Genomic DNA, 24,583 nt, shown 5'->3' with positions numbered 1-24,583 from the left:
AAAGATTTCAACAAGGGGAGGGGGCTGTATTTTGCCATGTAGCATAGATGGAGAGCACTAAAATCCCCATATTTTTGTTTTGAAATCATGTTTTGATCCTTATAATGAAAATAAGGAGGGGATGTGTACCACAGATAAGGAAGTCAGAGATAATTTAAGGATAATTATATTTATAAAGCTCTGTAGTTTTTAGCCATCATCACTTGGTAGGGTGAAGCTATTGTGGAGAAAACAGATCAATTCACTTTACGCAAACTGAACCTACTGTCTATTCAGGGTGGAAGAGGGGATGCTCACATCTTTTTTGCACTTTATTCCTCCAAATCACAAGCCTGGAGTCCTGATTCTAAATCTGGGTGGGAATTCAGAGTCACGGAAATCTCTCTCCTGGGTGTGGCAGCTGCAGGGTCCAGGGCAACTGCTATTTAGGTGGCGCCTTGGTCTTCATCATCAATGAATTCCCACTGGGGTCCTGGGAACCCCAGAGCATGATGATCAAACCTTGCCAATAGGGTTTCCAGGTTCTCTCAGTAAGTAGCTCACATCAGCAATCAGGAGTGGGTATTGTGTTTGTTCATTTAAGATATCCAAGGTGGTATCAAAGATTGGGTGTAGTACTTTTGATGGAATGAGATGATGTAAACTAGTGTTTTCACCACTGAGATTTCTGATTAAATACTCCTTGGGTTCACTGATGAATATCAGTATATACTGCAACACAAGACACAAAGCCTCTTTCTTATCTGGCTGTTGAAATTCTTTAGAAAGACTGAAATACCCTTAGCACGCATCACTGATCTCGAGTTCATTTTTGTTGTCTTGTTTATTTGCAGGGTGCTCGGGGCTTAGATGGAGAACCTGGGCCTCAAGGGCTCCCTGGTGCACCTGTGAGTACTTTTCATGGATCCACTGATAGATTTTTTAGCAATCACCAGTGGTAGATTTTTTTGCTATTAATATATGTATGTATGTATGTGTGCAGGTATCATTATATATGAATCAAGTGGGAAAATGGGCAATAGTTTTTGTATTTACTAAATTTTTAAAACTTAAGTCAAGCATCTTTCTTTTTTTCTTTTGTAAAGAGAAATGTTCTTCTGACTTGACGTGGGTCTTGTTTTTCTCATAAGTTTAGTCAAATTGGTTTTTTTTTTTCTTTTGCTTGTTGTGTTTTTCCCTTTCACTCTGGTTACCAGGATGCCAGGAGTCACAGTAACTCTCTCATTTTAATTTCTTGGGTAGTTCTATGCTTTTCCTCTCATATGATTTCTGATCTCATTATTTGATATTTTGATGGCCATGTGTAGATGTGTCCTTATTGTGGACTGCCTCACACCTTTTCTGGAAGTAAATAAACCAAAAATGGTTTGTTGATACTCACTCATACCACATTAAAAAGTAGAAAAGGTGTAAGTGAAATAGAATTTCCAACTGTCAAGGTCCAGTGGGAAAGAAGGAATGTAATTGGGGGATAACATCATAAGATCAAGCTGCAGACATGGTGCGCCAAGCAGACCTTAGAGGAAGGTGGACCTGCAAACATGTGTGAGGTGGGATAGAGCAGCAAGGACAGGCAGGGAGCAGCCCTGTTGGGGTGATGGGGGTGTGCTGCTGTAGGGCTGCCACTGCCTGAGCTCCTGTTAGAAGATGACCTGGAATAGACAAGGCAGAAGCTCGTTATAGAATGTTTTATGCCAATCCGGGCAATTGTAAGTGATCTGGTAGCAATCGGAAGCTGTTTGAGGTTTCATAGCAGCTCAGCAATTCAACCAAAGCCATATTTTAGGAAGACATGTCCTCTCATCTGTTACCGCTTGACCATGTATCAGCATCAGCTGGATAGTTCTGACAGAAATCATTATTATTGACTTGGGAAGTAAGTAAAATACAAAGAAAAGGTTGGCAACTCATCCAAACCTCAACCCACCACGATAGTCAGTGAGGCTAGAGGATGTGTGGACAAAGTTCCTGATGTCAAGGCTACCTGCATTGTAGACCTTGATTTTATTATACCTATTTATCCGAAGAGTGCAGAAGCATTATGCATTCACAGTGAAATCAATTGTCTTGGTGATCTTTACGGTAACATCAATTTTTAGGACAATATAGTTTTTATAAAAAGGTTTCTTGAGGCATCCATGATAAATCAAAGCCATTGAGATGAAAGAGCAATGTAAGATAATTTGGATAGAATTTTATCATTTCAAAAGCCTATCAATAAGTTACTTCTGCTCACATGAACACAATTTTATTTTTGTGTAGGGTGACCAAGGACAGCGAGGACCTCCAGGAGAAATAGGTCCCAAGGGAGACAGGGTGAGTCGAATCCGCGTTAATCACCACCAGCATGGAGGTCATGCGGATCTCCTTGACGTGACCTGAGTACACGCGGTAACTGTCTCTGTTCTGTCTCCTCCCTCTGCCCTGCAGGGGCCGCAAGGTTCTCCAGGAATTCCTGGTCTCCCTGGGCCCAAAGGGGACACGGTAAGTCCTGAGCTGTAGTCATCAAGCGCATTCTTCAAAGTGGTTATTGTAATAAGGAAAAGAATATCTAGAAAAGAATGAAAGGAAGAGGGATGTGTTTCTAAGGGACACTGTGTTTCTTTGTGCATCTTTAGGGCCTGCCAGGTGTGGATGGCCGTGACGGGATACCTGGAATGCCGGGAACAAAGGTAGCCGTGCAATTTAGTCTCAGGGCGATGGGGTGGTCTCCGCCCTGGCCCGCCAAGGAGCTTCCATCACTATGTCACTGGGACATGTATTGAGCTGACTTTGGCTTTTTTCCCTCCTTCTAGTTTTTTACATCAAGGGTCAATTCAAAATACTTCTTCGAAGTCAGAAAGAGAGAGGCAAACACCATATAATATCACTTACATGTGGGATCTAAAATATGGCACAAATGAACTTATCTACCAGCCGGAAACAGACCCACAGACGTGGAGAGCAGACTTGTGGTTGCCGTGCGGGAGGGAAGGACTAGCAGTTTGGGGTTGGTAATGCAAACTATTATATATAGAATGGATAAACAATAAGATCTGACTGTATAGCACAGGGAACTATATCCAGTCTCCTGGGATAAGCCATAATGGAAAAGAATATTAAAAAGAATCTACATATGTGTATATTAGTCACTTTGTTGTACAGCAGAAATTAATACAGCATTGTAAATCAATGATACTTCAATTAAAAAAAAACACAACAAAAAGAATGTTTGCTTATTTTCAGAAGCTCAGTAAAACTGCCTTGTTGATGAACGTAGGCAGGAGGAAATCACATATTTTGATGGCATTTCCATCCTATGTCCTATCCCACCTTCCCATCCTGAACAAGGTCACATTATAAAACTGCACGTAAGGTCAGCTATGCAGATAACCCTTTTGCTTAGAAGGTTTTTGTCTTTCCTTTTCTTAAAAGAAAGACAATAGTTCATACAGGTTCAACAAAAACTTTTTTTTTTTCAGGGGGAACCAGGGAAACCCGGGCCTCCTGGTGAAGCAGGTTTGCAGGGGTTACCTGTAAGTATTTGAGTATTTAAATGTTGATTGTTTTATATACATATTTTGAACAGGCGCATTTGGGGGAGAAAACATGTATGTTTTGATAAGTTCTGAGGAAGAAAAGATGCTTTAATTTTGTGTTTTTACATTTGTACATTTTTGTGCTTTTTCTCCGAATAACTAGTTATTTCTCCAATAACCACACTAAGATTTAACTTTATATTTTGCATCCATTCCTCTGTTTAGTTCACTCAGTTTTCTTTATATCATTTCACCAACCATGAGCTGTGATCTGGGCTTCATACTTCCTCCTACTTTAACTGGTTCTGAAGCCCTAGGACCGGGGTTGAGCCATAAGGTTGAGAGTATGTTCGGGGACCCATGTGAAACATAAAATTTTTCTTTAGATTGTGTGCTATTTTGAATTATTCAAATTGGTGTTTTCCTGCATTACTGTGGCAGGAAGTTCATGTGGATTATCCTATGTGTTTTCTTGGCTCTTTGGAGGCACATATTTCAAGTTAAAGGGGCTACTTGGTAGTATTGAGGACTGCCCTCTGGTTTATTATGATATCTGACACTTTAAAAATAATCAGAGAATATCAGGCCTCCAGATAGCACCAAATCTCAGTTAGACCCAGGATGTTCCTGCCATTCTGTTTTTCTACTTGCAGCTGAGCTTTACTGACAGGTTCCTGTTTTGTATTCTGTACATGAAATCATGCCAGGAAGAGTTCCTGTTGACCTGAAAATAGTACCAGATTCTAATTTGGAAGTTCATCCTTAAAAAGTAACTTTAGTTTAGAGCTAGAATTTGCTTCCAGGGTGTTCAGACACAACAAGCCAAAGTCTCGTGGCTTGTGGATAGGTCTGTGTTTTGTGGATAGGTCTGTAGTCTGTGGCTTGTGGATACTGTGGATAGGTCTGTAAGTTCAGAATTGGGAAACTTGGGAGGCCCTCCCCGGCACTGCAGCTCTGAGGTTGTCCTGATGCCCTCAGCCCTTGGCAGTGTGCAGTGGGCTTGGCATCTCACGGGCTGTCAGATGAGGTGATTGAACACAGGTTCCATGTGCGTTCTTTCAGGGTATACCTGGACTTCCTGGTGCAAAAGGTGTTGCTGGTGAAAAGGTAAAAGATGAAAACTTTGCAATTAATATTTTTCTCTATTTTTATTCTTTTACTGATCTATTTTATCATTTAAAATAGTTCCAACCTGCCTTTGAATTTATATTTGACCTTAAGGAGAAATCAAAGAGCAGCTGCAGAAAGAGTACTTTGACAAAGTGTTACTGATCAGACTTCCTTCTTGAAAGAGTCATCCTTTGCCACTGTAAAACAGAGGTTTCATTGCTCTTTACCACTTAAAATAGGGAAGGTATTATTAAACCACAGAGGTTTTGTCAATGAATATTAAGATGATTTAGCTGAAACTTAAAGATATTAAAAATACTTTTCACAGAATAATCAATGTTAGGTGCTTATATGCAAGCACTTAAAAACAATAGTTGAAAGAAAAGTTTGCAAAATATAGCTTTACTTTAAATAAAACAGATACACTGTGACTAATGTAGAAATTGGTCATGATTGGATTACGTGGCTCCAGCCTTTCGGTCATAGTGGCCCAGACAGTCTTGAGCTGAGGTGCCCCCCAGTAGCAGACCATGAGCAATTGACGGTGGAGATGGCATCCCAGATACCTGCTTTCCCTGGAGCTCGCTGGCACATCCCTTGTTTCCTCATGCTGGCACGATCCTTTACAATTTTAGTGGTGTCACTGTTAGGTTAAAATGGCTCAAACAAGTGTATTGGAGGTGGAAATGATAAAGAAAGGCATATATAACTAATACTGTAAAAAAAGAAAAAGCTTCTCTTATTCTTGTCTGGCTAAAGGCCTTCCTTTTTTGACATTTGACCTTCACTTTTTTAACATTTTTGACACCTTATCATACTTCCAGGAATGACAAAACAGTATCCTAAATCTAAAGAACTTTGATGTATACACCAAGAAAGAGAGTCCAAATCCTCCCACGTTCTCAGGGTAAAATCAGGAAGTTAATGCTGTGTAAGTGTAGGAAAGACCCGGTCTGCGCAAGTCAGGTTGATCGTTCTGCTTATTTACTTTCTGAATTAGTCTGAATTCCTGTGTTCTACCTTCAGGGTAACACAGGTGCTCCAGGGAAGCCTGGTCAATTGGGGAATTCTGGCAAACCGGTAAGATCCTAAGTTCCCTTTTCAGGCCTTGTAACCTGTTGTCTTGGCGAAACAAAGGGTTGGGGAGTTTAACTCTTTCTCTGCCTGCCTTCTTCATAACAGGGCCGCCAGGGGCCGCCCGGAGAAGTGGGACCCAGAGGACCCCGGGGCCTTTCTGTGAGTATTCCTTCTCTGCAGACCCCTACCAGACTGCCTCCTCTGCTCTCCCCTCCCTCCCTCCCTCCCTCCTTTCTTCCTTTATTCATTCCTCCAGTCACTCATCCACAAATGCCTTCTGACATTTGCTAATCCCGATTAACCAATGAAACAGGAATGCTATTTAGATATACAATATGCTTTTTTCTCCAGAAAGTGGAAATAAAGATGAAATATTTAAAAAAAGAAACATGATGACCCTTACTATTCTTCCTGTGTTGAAGGAAGTATTTTACCATAATATAAAACAGCTCTATTTTTTTTTTTTTTCTGGCGGCGGCTCCCGAGGCTCCCGTGCCTCCCTCGGGCTCCCGGGTCCCACCGTGCTCCCAGCTCCCTCTAAAACAGCTCTATTGAGATATTATTCATATACTATGTAAGTCACCCATTTAAAGTGTACGATCCATTGAGGTTAGTACATTTGCAGGACTGTGCAGCCATCACCACAGTCTGTTTTAAAATGTTTTCATCACCTCAGAAGGAAACTTCAGATCCACTTGCAGATTCAACATTTCCCCTCTTTCCCTTTTAACACTAGAAAACCACTCATCCACTTTCTATGGATTTGCCTGTTCTGGAAATTTCATATAAATAAAATCATGCAATATGTGGATTTTTTAATGACTGGCTTCTCTCAGCATAATGCTTCACGGTTCTTCTATGCTGCACCATGTATCAGTACTTCATGCCTTTTTATTGTCAGATCAGATCAGATCAGCTCAGTTGAGTCCGACTCTTTGTGACCCCATGAATCGCAGCACTCCAGGCCTCCCTGTCCATCACCAACTCCCGGAGTTCACTCAGACTCACATCCATTGAGTCAGTGATGCCATCCAGCCATCTCATCCTCTGTCGTCCCCTTCTTCTCCTGCCCCCAATCCCTCCCAGCATCAGAGTCTTTTCCAATGAGTCAACTCTTTGCATGAGGTGGCCAAAGTACTGGAGTTTCAGCTTTAGCATCATTCCTTCCAAAGAAATCCCAGGGCTGATCTCCTTCAGAATGGACTGGTTGGATCTCCTTGCAGTCCAAGGGACTCTCAAGAGTCTTCTCCAACACCACAGTTCAAAAGCATCAATTCTTTGGTGCTCAGCCTTTTAACAGTCCAACTCTCACATCCATACATGACCACAGGAAAACCCATAGCCTTGACTAGACGAACCTTTGTTGGCAAAGTAATGTCTCTGCTTTTGAATATGCTATCTAGGTTGGTCATAACTTTCCTTCCAAGGAGTAAGCGTCTTTTAATTTCATGGCTGCAGTCACCATCTGCAGTGATTTTGGAGCCCAGAAAAATAAAGTCTGACACTGTTTCCACTGTTTCCCCATCTATTTCCCATGAAGTGATGGGACCAGATGCCATGATCTTCGTTTTCTGAATGTTGAGCTTTAAGCCAACTTTTTCACTCTCCACTTTCACTTTCATCAAGAGGCTTTTGAGTTCCTTTTCACTTTCTGCCATAAGGGTGATGTCATCTGCATTTCTGAGGTTATTGATATTTCTCCCGGCAATCTTGATTCCAGCTTGTGCTTCTTCCAGCCCAGCGTTTCTCATGATATACTGATTGTCAAATAACATTCAATTCTATCAGTTCAGGTCAGTTCAGTCACTCAGTCGTGTCTGACTCTCTGCAACCCTATGGACTGCAGCACACCAGGCCTCCCTGTCCATCACCAATTCCCGGAGCTTACTCAAACTCATGTCCGTTCACTTCTATAGACATATCTTATTTTATTCATCCATTCAGCCATCGATGGGCATTTGGATTATTTCCACTTTTGGTCCTTATGAATAATGCTGCTGTGAACATTTTTCTACAGGTAGAAAATGTAGACTTTTTTGTGCAGACTTGTTTTACTTCTTCTGAGTACCTGTGTAGGAGAGGAGTTTCTGGGTCATGTAGTAACTCTATGTTAATCTTTTGAGAACCTACCATGCTTCTTTCAGTGTGAGTTTGTGCATTTATTTTGCAGCAAATATAGCTATGTACATTTTCTCACTAGATACATTCCTAGTGATCTTAGAGAGTGACCTTAATCCTTAGAGAGGAACTGATGCACTCAATTTTAACTTTAAAAGATTCTTCCTTGTCTTCATTTTAAGTTCTTGTTTCTCAAAGCCTGCTGGGTAACAAAAACAACTCCAAGTGAGGACACAGAAATGTTTCCAGGCATCATCGTTGCTTTTTTCCCCACTTTATTTATTTATTTTGATTGAAGGATAATTGCTTTGCAGAATTTTGTGGTTTTCTGTCATACACCAACAAGAATCAGCCATAGGTACACCACCATTACATTTTAAAGAGCATTTCTTGAGCATGTGAATGAGGCTTTTCATGCTTCAGAAAAGTGAAATATCCCAGTTGAGAGTGGAGCTTCTATCATATATCTGTCCACTGGCTTCTATCAGGCGGTTTCCAGACGTTTCTCTGCAGCCAAAGAAGCTAGCTCCTGCCCCTCACGCCTCAGTTACCCTTTTCTCCTCTGTTGCTGGAAGTCTATGAATTTCTAATTAAAATACTTTCCCTAAGTTGACTGTCAAAGAAATGAGGTCAGAGCTCGATCGCATTTCTAAAATCACAAGAAGATTGAACACTGTTGGGGAGGGGCTCTGGAGCTTTAGAAAAGTGGACTGCATGTGTCATATTCGTGTTATAGAGCAGAAAATTGAGTACCGTACTGCTGATGGCAGGACCCCCTGCAGATGGCGGGGCCCCTGCTGATGGCGGGATCACACACTAAACACAAGCCTCGTGGGTGGAGCGGGCTTGGCCCATCCCCAGCTCTGGGCCATGGGGTGTAGAAACGGATGGACTTGAGCTGGGCTGCAGAAGGAGATGGGCTGGGGACGGTGTTTCATCCTCTCATGGTGGGGAGGAAACTCAGAGGGAGTGATGGCTGTGTAAGTTTTCAAGCTTCACTGCAATTTTGATTGTTCAGTTTCTGTAAGCATCTGTATTCTTCCCACCATTGCCCTTGTGTGTGCATACTTAGACACTTCAGTCATGTTGGACTCTTTGCCATCTGGGCTGTAGCCCGCCAGGCCCCTCTGTGCGTGGGGTTCTCCAGGCAAGACTACTGGAGTGGGTTTCCATGCCCTCCTCCAGGGGATCTTCCCAGTCCAGGGATTGAACCCGCGTCTCTTAACGTCTCCTTCACTGGCAGGCAGGTTCTTTACTGTTTGCGTCACCTGGGAAGCCCTGTCTCCTCACTGAGGCTTGAAGCCACAGTATTCCTCCTCTTTCACGTTCCTACCTGCAGGGGGACCTACTCATCTGACCACCGCATCTTTATGGCCTCCCATCTGCCTCTTCTTCTGAAGCCCGTTTCCCACCTCTCCCCACTCCTGGCCCTCCTGCGCCAGCTGAGGTGGTTGCCTGATGATTGCTTACCGCATCATTTGCTGACTTGCCTTCCCTGCTCACATCTTTCCTTCTCTGCCCGCATCTCCCAGCAGGATGCTGTTGGTCTTTAGGCCAGGATAGTTGTTCCTGCTCCAGGACTCTGGCACAGTGGGGAGTGTCCTGCATCACCAGAACTCCACTGTGTCCCCACAGTCCTGAGAGCAAACACAAAAGCCTGGAGAAGTGTAGGACTCCACATCTGCACACACCTCCAGGATGATCTTTGCAAAGCACAGTTTCCGTCATCACTTCTCTCCTTCGTTTAAAAACCTTCAGTGGGTTTCCATGGACAGTGAAAGAGTCTGAAATCCTACAGCATCTGTTTGTCCCCCAGTTTTATTTCCCCTTTCTCCCTTGCTCAGATCCCGTGTTCCAGCTAAGCTTGACTTTGCTAATTCCCAAACACTCTCTACGCTTCTTAGTCGGCCTGTTTATACTTTGTGATACCCTGCAACTGGGACGGGTTTTTCCCCTATTTCTCTAACTCGGCATCCCGTGTGTCCTCCTAGATATGACTGAAGTGTTCTGCAATGCAGTCATCTCTTATGATGCCCTACTCCTCTGAGAGACATGATCTCTCCTTATTCTGACCCTGTGACCCTTGGTCTCTTGTTGCCCCCATGGTGTGGACACTGCAGAGAGGCAGGGACGTGTCTGATCCATGTTTGTGTCCCTATGTCTTTTTATTCAGGGCCCACTCTAAGGTTGTGCTCGATAAAGATTCCTTGAGATGCATTGGGTGGGAGGGATGATAACTCTTGGCATGCTGCTTCTGTTTATGATAACTGACTTCTCACCTACTATAAATTTTTCAGAAGAGTATTATGGGAGGTTATAAATATTATAGTTCTGGAGCAGAATTTTAGCACCAAATCTACTTACTGAAAGAGGCATTTGTTCTTTCATTTTACATCATTAAATTCATTTTCATAGGTAAGTTCATGCCATGTCAACTGTTTTTCAAAAATTTGATCAGTTTTTCCTGCAAATCTCAAGGTGGGAAGCTGAGTAGAAGAAATGAAACCCACTTCTGATGTGTCCTATGAAAGAATCAAGGCTAACTGAAATATGTCTTTGAAGTTGTGTTCCCCACTTTCCTTACCATTGTTCCACCAAATACTTCTAATACCACAGCAAAAAATATTGGCGTTTTGGCCTCTCTAGTGAGTACACATGAGCACATGTCTTTCCCACTTGGCTTGTGTTTCTGGCTTTTTCCGTTACACTGCTCTGCAGGGTCTACACCTGCATCTGGGGGACTCCTAGTTTAGAGCCAGCAGGTGGCTGGGACCTCTGCTTTGGTGTTACTGAGTAGTGGCTCCTGGTCCATTTTTCTCTTCCAGGCTCCTCAGAACTTGCCAGAGCATTTGTCTAGTGGGTTAGGTTTGCTCTGCTCTTGTGATTTTGACTGGGATGAGTGCCATGCTGATCTAGCCCAGGTTTTCTGAAGCTGATGCACTCTTGGAGTGTGTGTAGAAGCCTGTCTCCTTTCTCTTGAAGTCCCCTACCCCAACCCCATCAACAGTAGCTTCAACACAGAGGTCCCACTTGGTATGCTGCTGAGTGATCTGCGCCACCTTCCTGCCCCACCAGGCTCTGGAACACTCCAGAACACTCCTGTCAGTGCTTTATGGACCAGCTGTGATGGTTACAGTGTGAGCAGATTGTGGTCTGCCTCTCTGTGTGAGGAGATATTTAAACCTACATTAGAGAGAAGTATAAACTATCCAATGTGGTAAAACTGCATAGATTAAAAAAATATTTTTATGGCAAAATTATCCTTGTAGTAGGATTAATATGATCTGCAAGTGTTACTATGAAAATGATTTGTAAAAGCAACAGTCTTTAGGAATCATAACTGATCTTCTAGGTTAAACATATTTTTGCCAGAAATCAGCACTTAGGGTATAATGCAGACTATGCATAGTGATAGTTTCCCTCTTCTGAAACTGCAAAGGTACTGAGAATAATGTTCATTCTTCAGCTAGTTAGCATTTAGGGTAATCGAGCAGATGTATCAGCCAACACACTCTAGAGCACAGCAGAGTAAAGCCCACTCTTTTGGTAAGATAATTATGACAGCCCAAGTGTAATAAAATTGATTCTTTTCTGTGATATTTTAGAAGTCTGATAGTTCTATTTTGAAAGGGAGACTTCCGTATTGAAGTATCCATTTGTATTTATTGAAATGAGCTTTGCAAAGTAGCTGCTAGTGTTTGCTTATAAAACGAGTGCCTTCTTGGTGATCAATGGTCTTGACAGAAACTCAAAAAATGAGGACTAGAGACATTTTTCCCCAAGCAGGGAGAGGGTGGGAAGATTTGGGAGAATGGCATTGAAACATGTAAAATATCATGTATGAAACGAGATGCCAGTCCAGGTTCAATGCACAATACTGGATGCTTGGGGCTTCAGGATGGGGAGCACATGTATACCTGTGATGGATTCATTTTGATATTTGGCAAAACTAATACAATATGTAAAGTTTAAAAATAAAATTAAAAAAAAAAAAGAAATCTGGGAGGTTTGAAAGGCAAAGAACATGTAATGAATCATTTGATTGAAAACCATAGTTTTGACTGATGTCTTTATTCCTTGGATAAAACCTTGGATAAGCATAGTAACTAGCATATCTGTGGTGTTTACATGAGCTGGATATTGTACTAAGTGCTTCATATATCTATTTAATCCTCTCAAAACCCTCTTAACAGATGAGGAAACAGATGAAGAGCTTCCCTGTAGCTTAGATGGTAAAGAATCTGCCCACAATGCAGGAGTCCCAGGTTCGATCCCTGGGTCAAAAAGATCTCCCGGAGAAAGGGATTGGCAACCTACTCCAGTGTTCTTGCCTGGAAAACCCCATGGACAGAGGAGCCTGGCGGCTACAGTCCATGGGGTCGCCAAGAGTTGGACACGACTGAGCGGCTAACACTATTGTTACTAGCACAGAAGGGTTGAGGTGCCTGCCTGGACTGAGCTGGTGCACAGCGGAGCTGGACTTCAGACCCGGTCCTGGGGCTGAGTGTCCAGATCCTCACCTCCACGCTCCAGTGCCTCCAAAGTCAAGGCTCTGCTGGATATCGTTTGTTTGAAGTTAGCTTGGCAAATTCTAATAATACAAAACATATTTAGCAAATTTAAGAGTTTAGTGTTTATGGAACTTCTGCAGTGAGCATTCAACAAAAGTCTAAGCAAAGCTGGTGAAGACATTGAAACAGAACACGACCCCCAACAGATTCCTGGGTCTTACCCAGACCTTCAGAATCAGGACTTGGGGCTGAGGGGTGGGCGGTGGAGGGGAATGGAAAGGTGGGGTGGTGAAGACACCAGTGAAATATATTTCTAACATCTGCTTAGGGGATTCTGATGCTTGGGCAGAGTTGGCAATTACTGGTAGAAATCTGCATCTTTTTTAAAGCTTTGATTGACTTCTTAAATAGAGATGAATTGGCAGATGTATCTTAACATGTTGGAGATACATATGGTGGCTCAGAGCACTCAAGAGAAAAAATAGAGCATTTTCTTAATGGTCTTCACATTTTCAGTGGTAGGATTTTGCCTTTTGTTCTGGTTCCTTCCAATTCTCTTGTTAAAAGCCGTGACTTTTGTCATGAGGTTTGCAGTATCAGCCATGTGGCAGAATAACTATTTCCCTACCAACCTCCCTGGCCACATCTGAAAATATGGCTTCACTACAGCTGTTGAAACATTAGAGATTTATCATTTATTTAGCACACATGTGGTTACCAGGTTAGGGTGAATGGCTCCCTGCAGGATGTATTTAGTTTAACCTGTGTTTTTAAAGATTACTGTTTCTGTCTTGATTGCTCATGCTCATCTTAGTTACACGTGAAATTAAAGAACTAAGGGGAAGAATATGCATGTTTTTAGAACACATAGAAATCTTCAGAATGGCCATGAGAATATCTTGCCCTAACATTTATAGCTGTTTGGTCATTGTGAAAATAGACATTAATTTTTTTTTTCACAGTGAAATAATTTCTATAGAAATGCCTAAGTTCAGAATGGCAAAGGATTTATAGGACAGAAGTAAAATAAAAACAAAGCCCCACATGCCGTGTATTTGTGCAGGGGCGGGAGAGTGACTGCTCACCATGTCACCCACCCCTCCCTCGGACCTGTGTGTGGCCCTGTTGTGGCTGTAGGTCAGCAGCGTGGGCTACCTAGGTTGGGTTCTGAGCTCTTTATTGGTTTTACCAAGGGCTGCTGGGGCTTGGAAAAGACTAGGAACTGGATAATACCAGCTCGTGAAAGACAGAGAAAATAAGATTCCAGCAGAGAATCTTTGTATTTGCCTGAAAAGATGATTAATCTCTCCAAAAAGTAAGTGAAAGGTTACATAATCCTTTATTTTCGTTTAGCCCTTTGGTTTGTGGAAGACAAAAAAAGGTATATCAATCATCTTTGTCTGGGATAGGATGACATAATGGTTCATTTACTTAGAAATGAATACTTGAGGTTGTGTCAAGAACTTTGCTTTCCCTTTCTGACACGATTAATTATCTTTTCCACCAGTGACTATTAGTTGTTCTGTGAATTAAGGTAATTTTATCCCAATGATATTTAGGATCTTAATCAGGATGCAATTCAGAAATAATTAGAAAATGCCAGCAGAGCAGATATACTGAAGAAAATCTACCTTGAACTTCAAAGTTCTGGAGCAAAGTACTGGGGTAAAACCCAACCTTTCTGTGTAGAGACACAAAGAACAATCTATCATAGTGGCTGGCTTTCACCTGACTTGCCTCTTTCCAGCATCTGTACTCATGAGGCACTGCTTTGGGCTTCCAGGCTGCTCATAAGGGTTAAGGACCAATGTGTCATTCAGACTCATACATTAGACAGAACATTCATATGAAAGTTTTTGTAAAACACTTAACTGTCCTTCACTATCTTTTGGAGTTTGCTCAAACTCATGTCTGTTGAGCCGGTGATGCCATCCAACCATCCTCTGTCACTCCCTTCTCCCCTTCTCAATCCTTCCCAGACTCAGGGTCTTTTCCAATGAGTTGGCTGCTCTTCGCATCAGGTGGCCTAAGTATTGGAGCTTCAGCTTTAGCTTAAAGCACTTAAGAACATTTTGTTTAAATCACCTATAAGTCATAAGAAACGGCTGTCATGAAATTATAGCTCATAGAGGCTTGTAATTTGGCTGACATTTCTTGATCCTTTAGAGCAATTGAAAATGCAGAAAGTTTATGGCTCTTGACATTTTGTTCTTTTTATAGATGAATGAATAGTGTATGGGTCAGATCAGGATAATCTTATCAGAAGCACTTATAAATATCAAGCATTAATATGAAGTTGTCATATCATTTGAAACACAAACAAACTCAAAAGACTACTTTCATTTTCATGTACATCATCCAGGAAATGTAATTATTTATCCAGCAACCTCAGCGTTCAACTTAGTTGAACTTTCATTAGAAATGAAACAAGCTTTTAGCAGATTTCATAAAAGTGTATGAAATTCTCAGGGAAAGAAATGGAAGAGTTCATATGATTCCTTTTCTCAAAGGGCTTAGTGTTTCCAATAAAAAAATGAAATTAGTTCACAGAATGAAATTAGAGTGTTCTTCTGGTGCAACTACATTATAAACTGTACTTTCCAAAGTCTTTAATCTTTTAAGACATATGTAGAATGAGTGGCGCAACGAATTATTTCGGAAACTTTATGAATTTCTTCTACATGTGTCCTTTTGAAGTCGCAGAGGTAATTTAAAGGCAAACATCTCTGTCCTGAGTCTTTTCACTCTTCTGAGGTTCAAGGTCATTTGCCAGCGACTGCTTTAAAATGTACTGTAGACCTGAGATTTACTCTGGGTTTTAGACAATTATGTGGAATTCAAAATTTTACTATGCGTATACCTCTAGAACACATAGTCTAAATGAGAGCATAAAGCGTGTACACAAATAACCATAATCTAAGTTGGATGGTGATGTACGTGCTGAAAATTCCTAATCGCTACTTCCTGTAGATGTTACAGGAGTGATGTCTGTCGAACAGTCTCTATTCACAATGAGCAGCGTTAGGCCTTTCAGAGCTCAGGACGAACACTGAGGAGGCTGCAGACAGTTTATACAAAGGTCTCTGCCTTCAGTCGAAGACGGGGAGAATACTTTGGTGACCTGTATATATGTGTAGACAGAAACCTAGGTAGCTTGATTGCTTTGTTGATGTAGTAAACATGCATTTGCATTTCGGCAGACCGCCTGGTTGACTGTCCTGCTTGTGTGTTTCTAGGGCAGCAGAGGTGAAGTAGGACCAGTGGGACCCCCAGGGCCACCGGGTAAACTGGTAAGTAGCATTTCTAGTCCTCAGCAGTGGATTTGCTTTATGCAAAACATAATAAAATTTTACAAGGGAGCAAAGAGAGAAAAGCAATTTGCAACGGGTAATCGAATCATCCTTGTTTGGTTTCTGTTCCTATGTGAATGTGTGAAATGTAAATGGGGAATTTCAAATTAAATCTAGGAGACCCTCAGAGGGTATTTTAATCAGTGTGGTTTGTAGCATTTATTTTAAAACTGGGGGAGATACGAAGTGCTCCATTTGGCCATGGTTGTTCTTGGACTGGGAGAGAACCGTGTGTGAAAGCTGCCTTTCACTTCTCCAGCGGTGATGTTTACACAGCTGGGGAGGCAGGGACTCAGCTCAAAGAGCCCACTGTTGGGAAGGGGTACAAACCCGGGAATCGGGGAGCTCAGAAGTGGGATGAAGGAGGGCCTGACTGTCTTCTCCTGAGATCTGGGAGAGTGGGAAGTCTGAGCAGCAATGTTAAACCAACCGCAGCACTTCTAGGCATGAGTTACGTCTGGTGTGTGTACTTTCAGTGTCGCAGTAACAGCGGGTCTGGGGGATGTGTTTTATTTCAGGGTTCTCTTGGCAGCCCCGGCCTCCCTGGCTTGCCTGGCCCCCCTGGACTTCCTGGGATGAAAGGTGACAGGGTAAGATACCCAGCCCTCTGGAAAGTTCCTTATTTGGAAGGGTAATTTCTACTATGTTGAGAAACCAAGCTTGCTTTTGGCCCAATGGAGAATTTTTCTAGACATTGCCATAGAGAACTATCAAGAAAGATTTCTAAAATTACAGAGAGCTGAGATTAAGAAGCAAAACAACCTATTAATCATTTATCAGATGGAAGAAAAATAAAAGCCGAGTAAAGGAAAAATTTCAGCTGTAATCACACTTCCTATTCAGTTCTCTATTTCTGCTCTTACTCGTCACATTAACGTGGATGTGGTCAGAGGGCACTTCAGGTCGCCAGTGATTTTGCACAGTTGTCAGTTTCTCCAGGTCTGATGCGACTCTGGCTAGAGAGTGAGGAGATGGAGATTATTCATCCTTGTTCCTGTTCACCAGCCCAGTAGGGGAGTTGGTTCACTTGAGATTGTATAGTTAAAAACCTCAAAATACTGAAAAAGCATGTTTTATTCATTGCAGGGTGTAGTTGGTGAACCTGGTCCAAAGGGTGAACAGGTAGGTCCGGGCATTGGAATCCTGTGAAATGTGTTTTTAACGTGTGCTAATGTGTTTCACCAGCAGGGGGCACGGGCTGATCGGCTGGTGTGGGTAGAATGTGGAGGCTCCAAGGGCTTTATTTATTTATTTATTTAAATTTATTTATTTAATTGGAGGCTGATTACAATACTGTAGTGGTCTTTGCCATACACTGACATGAATCAGCCATGGGTGTACATGTGTCCCCCATCCTGAAACCCCCCCCTACCTCCCTCCTCATCCCATCCCTCAGGGTGGTCCCAGTGCACCAGCCTTGAGCACCCTGTATAGTGGGTGAGACCCAGGGTCTAATTAGGTTTGTAACCTTATCTACTGTTTTAAAAATCCAAGCTAACGGTGGCTCTGCCTTCCAGAATACACCCTGTCCTTCCTTTGAAAAGAGTGGCCCTCTCTCTAGTTCACCAGATGGGTTTACTCCAGTCTGATGGAGCCTCCATAGCCTCATCACAGTGTTTTGGTTTTTCTTCACTAAGAACTTAGCAAATACAATGCATATGAATTAGAGTTAGTTTTTGTCCTGAGGTTTTTTTTTCCCCCCCACTTATAAGAGCCCTTTTTAAGTCTTTCCTAATTATCCAATTGCTGACACAGTCATTCATCCTTACCTTTAGCTGAAACTCAACTTCACCTTCTGGCTTTTCTCTGATCTGTGTCCTGGGTTGGACTAGCCCCTGACAGCTAGATTGGAAAACCATTAAGGACATGTCATATTTCTGTGTGACCTTGGGAGCACTGTGGGAACTTCTGACTTATTATTAGTGTTGACTGGGTAAATTTGAACCAAGGGACTAAGAACTTTTAAAATGTGACTTTTAATTTTTAGGGCACCTCTGGTGAAGAGGGTGAAGCTGGAGAAAGGGGTGAACTCGTAAGACATTTTTCCTGGATATTGGTGGAGCCTCATTGATTTTGAACTGAATCAGATATATTTCCTCCTTCTTTTCTCCGGCCCTGCTATCCTTGCTGACTTCTTTCAGGGCTAAGATGTTTCTTACATAAACTTGCAAACCACCCCCCAGAACTGAGCCAAGGTCAAGTAAAATGCAGGGGAAATACCCTGGCGTGGGTAGACCTGGCCTAAAGCACTGGGAGGACCAAGAGTTCCCTTTAGAGGGCACGTTTGCTCATTTTTTTCCATCTAGAAACTCCAGGTGATTCTTATATGACTGCAGAAAGTCTATGAATAGTGCCTATCATGGAAACAAAACTAAAGCTTTATTGTGGTTTATATTAATAGTTTATTGTAGATAGAAAGCTGTGGTCACAAGCTTGACTGTGGGTGTTTTCCACGGTCTTTTGGAGTCTAAAACCAACTCCAGAGGAGGCTTCTGCTGAACCTCTAGGAAGGCCGGGAGAAGGAGAACAAGTCATCACTGCCTACAGCACTTCTACCTGCCTGCTCTTCCTTCCGGTTACAATGTAATCAAACAGGACCTACCTAGTGTGGAAACTTACACTTAGTCCTTTGCTGTGGGACTGACAGCGTTCTCAGAAAATAGTTTCAGAGGGTTTTTAGTTCAGGGGAAAATGCTGAATAATACTTTATTCAGGTTTTTTAGGATTTAGAGTTAATATAAATGTAACATCTGAATTAGACAAAGCTTCCTAACTGGAAGCTTTAGATAACTAGTTTATCTAATTATCTAATTAGCTTCCTAATTAGATAAACTAGAAAAGGATGATTTCAATTTTATATTCTGTTGAAACTGTTCATTTTATAAGCTAAGAGAATGTTTAAAAATTATCCTGTTTTGTAATGAACATGCACCAATGTGCTAACATGAGCTGAATTCATACCTAGAGCTAGTGGTAGGAGATATGCAAGTTTTTTTTTTTTTTTTTTAAAGCATGCATATTTGATTTGAGGGATTTTTAAGAACACTGCTAGAATTTCAAAAATGAAGTCATCTGATTTAGATGTCTATTATGTTTTATAACAGCATGCTAATTTAATATCTTTTGACTTACATGTTTTAATTCTCGACATTTAGCATTTTAGATCTGGATGGAACCTTAGAGAGCCCTGATTCAACCCTACTATTTAACAGACGAGTTAGCCAAAGGTTGGGGGTTTACAGAGTTTACACAGGGTCATAAAGTTAAATGGCAGAACTGGGACCAGAATCCAAATTTTGACTCATATTTTTTTCCTGCAGTGTCAGGGTTCTTCTGTTCATGGCTTTCTATTGACTTTGGCAGTATGATAAACTTTTCAGTGTTTTTTAGTAAACTATCAAATGTGAATACATTGTTCTAATATGATTTCATTTTATTGATTTAGGGAGATATAGGATTACCTGGCCCAAAGGGATCTGTAAGTATAATGAATAGTAATGGTATAAAAATAAAATATCAATAAAGCCATAAAACAGAATGCTTTGCTTTATGAAATCATTCTGTAAAATTCAATTCTAAAAGGACTCACCTTTAAGGAAGTTAATGTCTGAATTTATGCTTTAAGTAGTGAATTAGTTCAAAGGAGAAAAAACTCATAACAGTGTAAATGGATCTGCCTTTCGACCTAACCACTCTAAAGGAAGTTTTTTTTTTTTTCATATTATAAATGGCTCACTGAGTATATATTGTAATTTCTTCCACAAATGAATTATTTTACAAGAACTGACCTGTGCTTTGCAGTGACAAGAACATAACTGAATTTCATTGTCAGTCGTATCATTGCAAATATTTCAGTAATTTTCATAATATCCTGTGTGTTCTAGTTGGAGAAGTAAGATATAGGCATGGTACACAAGAAAATATGGATAATTATTAGGGCTAGAAAATGATCATCTCCTTCAGTTTATCACTTTTCAGAAACTAATCTGATGTGCAAAGAGATTAGATGTATTCAGAATTATATAATCAATTAGTAGCAAACCTAGAATCTCTTGCTACTTTGAAAGGAATATACACCCTAATACAATACCAAATTTAAGATATTACAAGGAGAAAGGATGAAGCTCAGACTTCAGTGTCAAGGGCATCTATCAGGAACTTCCATTAATCCCCAAGACCTTCCTTTGTCTGGACTCCCTGCCACTCCTCTCTGTCCAACAGATGTCAAGTGACATCTAGATTAAAAGATAAAGCTTACATATCTGTCCCTCTTGTGCTTAAAACCCTTCAAGAATAGCATTTGTAGAATAAAATCAGACTCTTGGAAAAGAATACAAAGCCTTCAATGAAGCAGTTGCAGCCTCACCAGCCTCATCTCTGACCTCTCTGGATGTCATCTGTTTGTGGTTCTTTTTACTTGGCATATGCTGTTTAACGACATGTGCTATTCTCCTATTTTGGGGCACTCTTTCTCTTTCCGTAGATCAGCACCTCCTACCTAAGCATTTAGCCCAATCCTCTCCCAGCCTTCTCTGGGAGGACACACCCAGCCTTTGTTACAGTGTCCCGCCCAGAGCTCTTCACACAGCCTTGATATGGAAAGTTTTATATTATCTTTCCTGTGTGCATACTGGACTTCCCTGGTGGTTCAGATGGTAAAGAATCCTCCTGCAATACAAGAGACCTGGCTTCGATCCCTGAATCAGGAAGATCCCCTGGAGAAGGGAATGGCTACCCACTCCAGTATTCTTGCCTGGAGAATTCCATGGACAGAGGAGCCTGGTGGGCTATAGTTCATGGGGTTTCAAAGAGTTGGACATGACTGAATGACTAACACACACACACAAATGCACACACCTGTGTACATACGACCTCTATGCCTTAGAATCTTCGACAGAAATGGTTTAGGATTGAGAAATACTGTAAAGGGTAAGCCTGGATGGAATCTGATAATGGAAATCCTACCTCACTGTCTAGAAATAATCAGTAATGTTCAAAGGTAAGAATTCAAGTTATAAAAGAGAAAGGTGGATGAACAGTGCAGGTGTCAAAGTGAGTTAATTTCATTTATTTATTTATTTTTCTTTTATTTTTCTTTTTTAATATAAATTTATTTATTTTAATTGGAGGCTAATTGCTTTACACTATTGTATTGGTTTTGCCATACATCAGCATGAATCTGCCACGGGTATACACGTATTCCCTATCCTGAACCCCCCTCCCGCCTCCCTCCCTGTACCATCCCTCTGGGTCGTCTCAGTGCACCAGCCCCAAGCATCCAGTATCATGCACTGAACCTGGACTGGCGATTTGTTTCATATATGATATTATACATGTTTCAGTGCCATTCTTCCAAATCATAAATTTGGATGCAATACTAGGAATTAGCTCTTGATTGATCACCTCCCTTCCCACCCCATCTTTTCTGTCACTACCCAAGGAATACTGATGAAATTAAAATGTAGCGTCTGGGATTCCCTGGAGAAGGCAATGGCAACCCACTCCAGTACTCTTGCCTGGAAAATCCCATGGGAGGAGCCTGGTAGGCTGCAGTCCATGGGGTCACTTAGAGTCAGACATGACTGAGTGGCTTCACTTTCACTTTTCACTTTCATGCACTGGAGAAGGAAATGGCAGCCCACTCCAGTGTTCTTGCCTGGAGAATCCCAGGGGCGGGGGAACCTGGCGGGCTGCCGTCTATGGGGTCGCACAGAGTCGGACACGACTGAAGTGACTTAGCAGCAGCAGCAGTCTGGGCTTCCCAGGTGGCACTAGTAAAGAACCCGCCTGCAATGCAGGAATGTAAGAGAAGCGGGTCCAATCCCTGGGTTGGGAAGAGCCCCTGGAGTGGGGATGGCAACCCACTCCAGTATTCTTGCCTGGAAAATTCCATAGACAGGGATCTGGCAAGCTATAGTCCAAAGGGTCACAAAAAGTTGGACACGACTGAGCACACACACACTGGACTTTTTTAGAAGTTGCTATACCTTGCATTCTAGTGACCTGACAATACCCAGCTTTAGTTCCACAGCACATCCTTAGCTGTCTCCCTTGAACCTGACTCTCAGGAAATCTTTTTAAGCCATAATTTCTTCAAGAAGCAATTTTGACAAGTTGGCTTAGATGAATACCATTTTTTTTTTTTTTTGTACAAAGAGATTGGAAAAAGCATACTCCCTGAGCTTTCTTAAGATGTGTCTGGTGGAAGCATCGCTTCATTACCATTTTTCCTTCAGTTTAAAACATCTGAACGTTTGAATGAGTTGACTTTTCTTAGAGAAACGTTGGTATGAAAAGGAAGCTGGACGGAGCAGCTTTATGAATATCAGATCTAGAGCAGTGGCATTCCCCCACGCTCTTTCACTTTTATCTTCTCATTTTTATTCTGTAAATAGCAGTCACTGTAACTGCTATGCCACAAATTCCACTGGAGGTAGCTTAACAAAAAATTAGTTTCTCTTTAAAACAGTTTTTGTAGATGAGGACTGTAAAGATGCTTTTAGTGGTCTGCTTTCAGATGAAAAATTTAACTGGTATATGGTTTCATTTTAAGGAAATAATTGATTTGTTTTTTTAAGCATCTTTATTTTTTGATAAGTTTTATTTTTTTAATAAATTTCTTCATTTTAATTGGAGGCTAATTATTTTACAATATTGTAGTGGTTTAAACATCTTTTAATATTTAGATTTTTAACTTCCTGTATCCTTAGATAAATTATGGACTCACTCTTTTTGTTCTGGTATTTTAAATGCAGCATTTTAAATGTGTTGATTTAATTCACGTTAGTGTTTTATAATTCCTTGATACATCTGGCTTCCTCAGATTCTCCAAAGAATGTTATAAAGGCTAAATAACTTATGTTCTTGGAAATATCTTTATTTTATGCTTTCGTATTGGTGATACACAGTGTAACATGTCTTATGAACTCAGTAGTCTTTCTGTGGCCCCAAAGAGTTAACACGTTTAATTAAAAACAAACTTGCTCTTAGAAATGGCTTAAAGTATGAAGAACGTGATTTTAAACTTTAGAAATAATATCTAGGCCCCAAAGAAAGATCTTTAAAATGTTTACTTGAATTGGAATTCTGAGAGACTGGAAAGTTAATTGTGTGGCATGACGGATTTTCACCTTGAGGCTTTGTAACCTCTGAGGCAACACCTACTGGTGCTTAGATTTTTAACTTGGGAGGCAGTGTCGGTGAACCTACAGTTTCATGTCAGTGCTTATTTCAATCTGAAGCAGGCGCCCTCCTTGTGTTCAAGCTGGACTTAACGTGCGTCCCTGTGTTCCAGGCGGGGAACCCTGGGGAGCCTGGCGTGAGGGGACCCGAAGGCAGCCGGGGGCTTCCTGGAGAGGAAGGACCCCGAGGCCCGCCCGGCCCGCGCGGCGTGCAGGGGGAGCAGGGCGCCACCGGCCTGCCCGGGATCCAGGGCCCCCCGGTGAGTGCGGGCCGGCTCCGCGGTTTTCCCCTTGAGGTGCCGCGGCTTGGCGGGGCTGGGAGCCAGGGGCTGGAGGGGGGCTGGAGGGGGGCTGGGGGAGGGCTGAGGTGGGGGTGGGAGGCACCCGACCTCAGCTCCGCAGCGAGCGTGGGGCCAGTTCTCCTGTAAATCCAGCCACTGGTCCCTTGCCCAGCCTGTTGGTTTTCCATTCAACAATGCCCCCTTTGTAGGCTTCGCTAGTGGACAAACTGGCTTTTGTCTTTTCCGTCCCAGGGCAGAGCACCGACTGATCAGCACATCAAGCAGGTTTGCATGAGAGTCATACAAGGTAAATAAATCGTCATGGCTTGACTTTTTGTAGGCTTTAAAAGGTGGGGGATTTTCAATAGTATTAATTTCACTTCTGTTCTGTACAGTTTGTTGCCATTTGCTTATAGCCTCAAGGAAAAGTAGTACATTTCTGGGTCAGCCTACACACAGGCGTGCACGCACACACACACACACACACACACAGGCGCGCGCGCACACACACACACACACACACACACATTTTTTCCCCTCCTTTGGAAAACAAATTCTCAGGCTCTTTCCCTTCTAAATGTCCTACCCCTTGGTGTGTCCCTGGCATTGACCTAGGCTCTCTCTGCAGATTATATGAGAAATGATCAGTAGACTTCTGCCCTTAAGAAGCTTAAGGCCATTATTTCCATTCATGCACCACATAGGTAGAAAATCTATAACTGGAATTTTGCCAAAATGGTGATATATATTTTCACATTTCTTAACCTTTATCTAAATTCATCTGTAGTTATGGCAGTTCCTATTTATTGTCTGATTCTGCTGCTGCTGCTAAGTCGCTTCAGTCGTGTCCGACTCTGTGCGACCCCATAGACGGCAGCCCACCAGGCTCCGCCGTCCCTGGGATTCTCCAGGCAAGAACACTGGAGTGGGCTGCCATTTCCTTCTCCAATGCATGAAAGTGAAAAGTCAAAGTGAAGTCGCTCAGTCCTGCCTGACTCTTAGCGACCCCATGGACTGCAGCCTACCAGGCTCCTCCATCCATGGGATTTTCCAGGCAAGAGTACTGGAGTGGGGTGCCATTGCCTTCTCGATGTCTGATTCTAGTTGGAACTAATTCTGTCATGAAGAAACACTTACCTTTTATGTGTTCATGAGATAGTCTAGCTTGTCAAGTAGATGCATAGAATTTTGCAGGATGAAATTGTCACCTCTATATTTGGAAACCAATATTGAAGACATCTTATTTTGAAAGGATATTTCCATTTTAAGCATTTCATGTTGAGAAAAGTATGACTTTATGCTAACCCTCACTTAAATAAGGCCCACCTAGGGTATTCACATATGACCAATTTAGAAATTTTGGTGAGAAATATGTTTCGAATTCATTTTCTCCTTCACGCCCAAAGCTTTAAAAAACATTACACTAGAATATTTCCC

At 41.9% G+C, this 24,583-nt stretch overlaps 1 protein-coding gene across 1 annotated transcript in view; it reads left to right on the top strand.

The window, feature by feature from the left end:
• The window catches only part of COL9A1 (collagen type IX alpha 1 chain), a 90,887-nt gene that overhangs the window by 49,495 nt on the left and 16,809 nt on the right, over positions 1 to 24,583 (top strand). The window contains exons 22-36 of the mRNA XM_061428707.1: positions 834 to 887; positions 2,263 to 2,316; positions 2,431 to 2,484; positions 2,619 to 2,672; positions 3,462 to 3,515; positions 4,581 to 4,625; positions 5,655 to 5,708; positions 5,811 to 5,864; positions 15,571 to 15,624; positions 16,203 to 16,274; positions 16,771 to 16,806; positions 17,672 to 17,716; positions 19,130 to 19,162; positions 22,979 to 23,125; positions 23,399 to 23,453. Coding sequence (XP_061284691.1) covers positions 834 to 887; positions 2,263 to 2,316; positions 2,431 to 2,484; positions 2,619 to 2,672; positions 3,462 to 3,515; positions 4,581 to 4,625; positions 5,655 to 5,708; positions 5,811 to 5,864; positions 15,571 to 15,624; positions 16,203 to 16,274; positions 16,771 to 16,806; positions 17,672 to 17,716; positions 19,130 to 19,162; positions 22,979 to 23,125; positions 23,399 to 23,453 — 865 coding nt within the window. The remainder of the gene's footprint in view (positions 1 to 833; positions 888 to 2,262; positions 2,317 to 2,430; positions 2,485 to 2,618; positions 2,673 to 3,461; positions 3,516 to 4,580; positions 4,626 to 5,654; positions 5,709 to 5,810; positions 5,865 to 15,570; positions 15,625 to 16,202; positions 16,275 to 16,770; positions 16,807 to 17,671; positions 17,717 to 19,129; positions 19,163 to 22,978; positions 23,126 to 23,398; positions 23,454 to 24,583) is intronic.

This window comes from Bos javanicus, chromosome 9 (assembly GCF_032452875.1).
Source record: "Bos javanicus breed banteng chromosome 9, ARS-OSU_banteng_1.0, whole genome shotgun sequence".
NCBI lineage: Eukaryota > Metazoa > Chordata > Mammalia > Artiodactyla > Bovidae > Bos > Bos javanicus.
The sequence above is the reverse complement of the archived record's forward strand: the minus strand, read 5'-3'. Positions and strand labels throughout refer to the sequence as shown.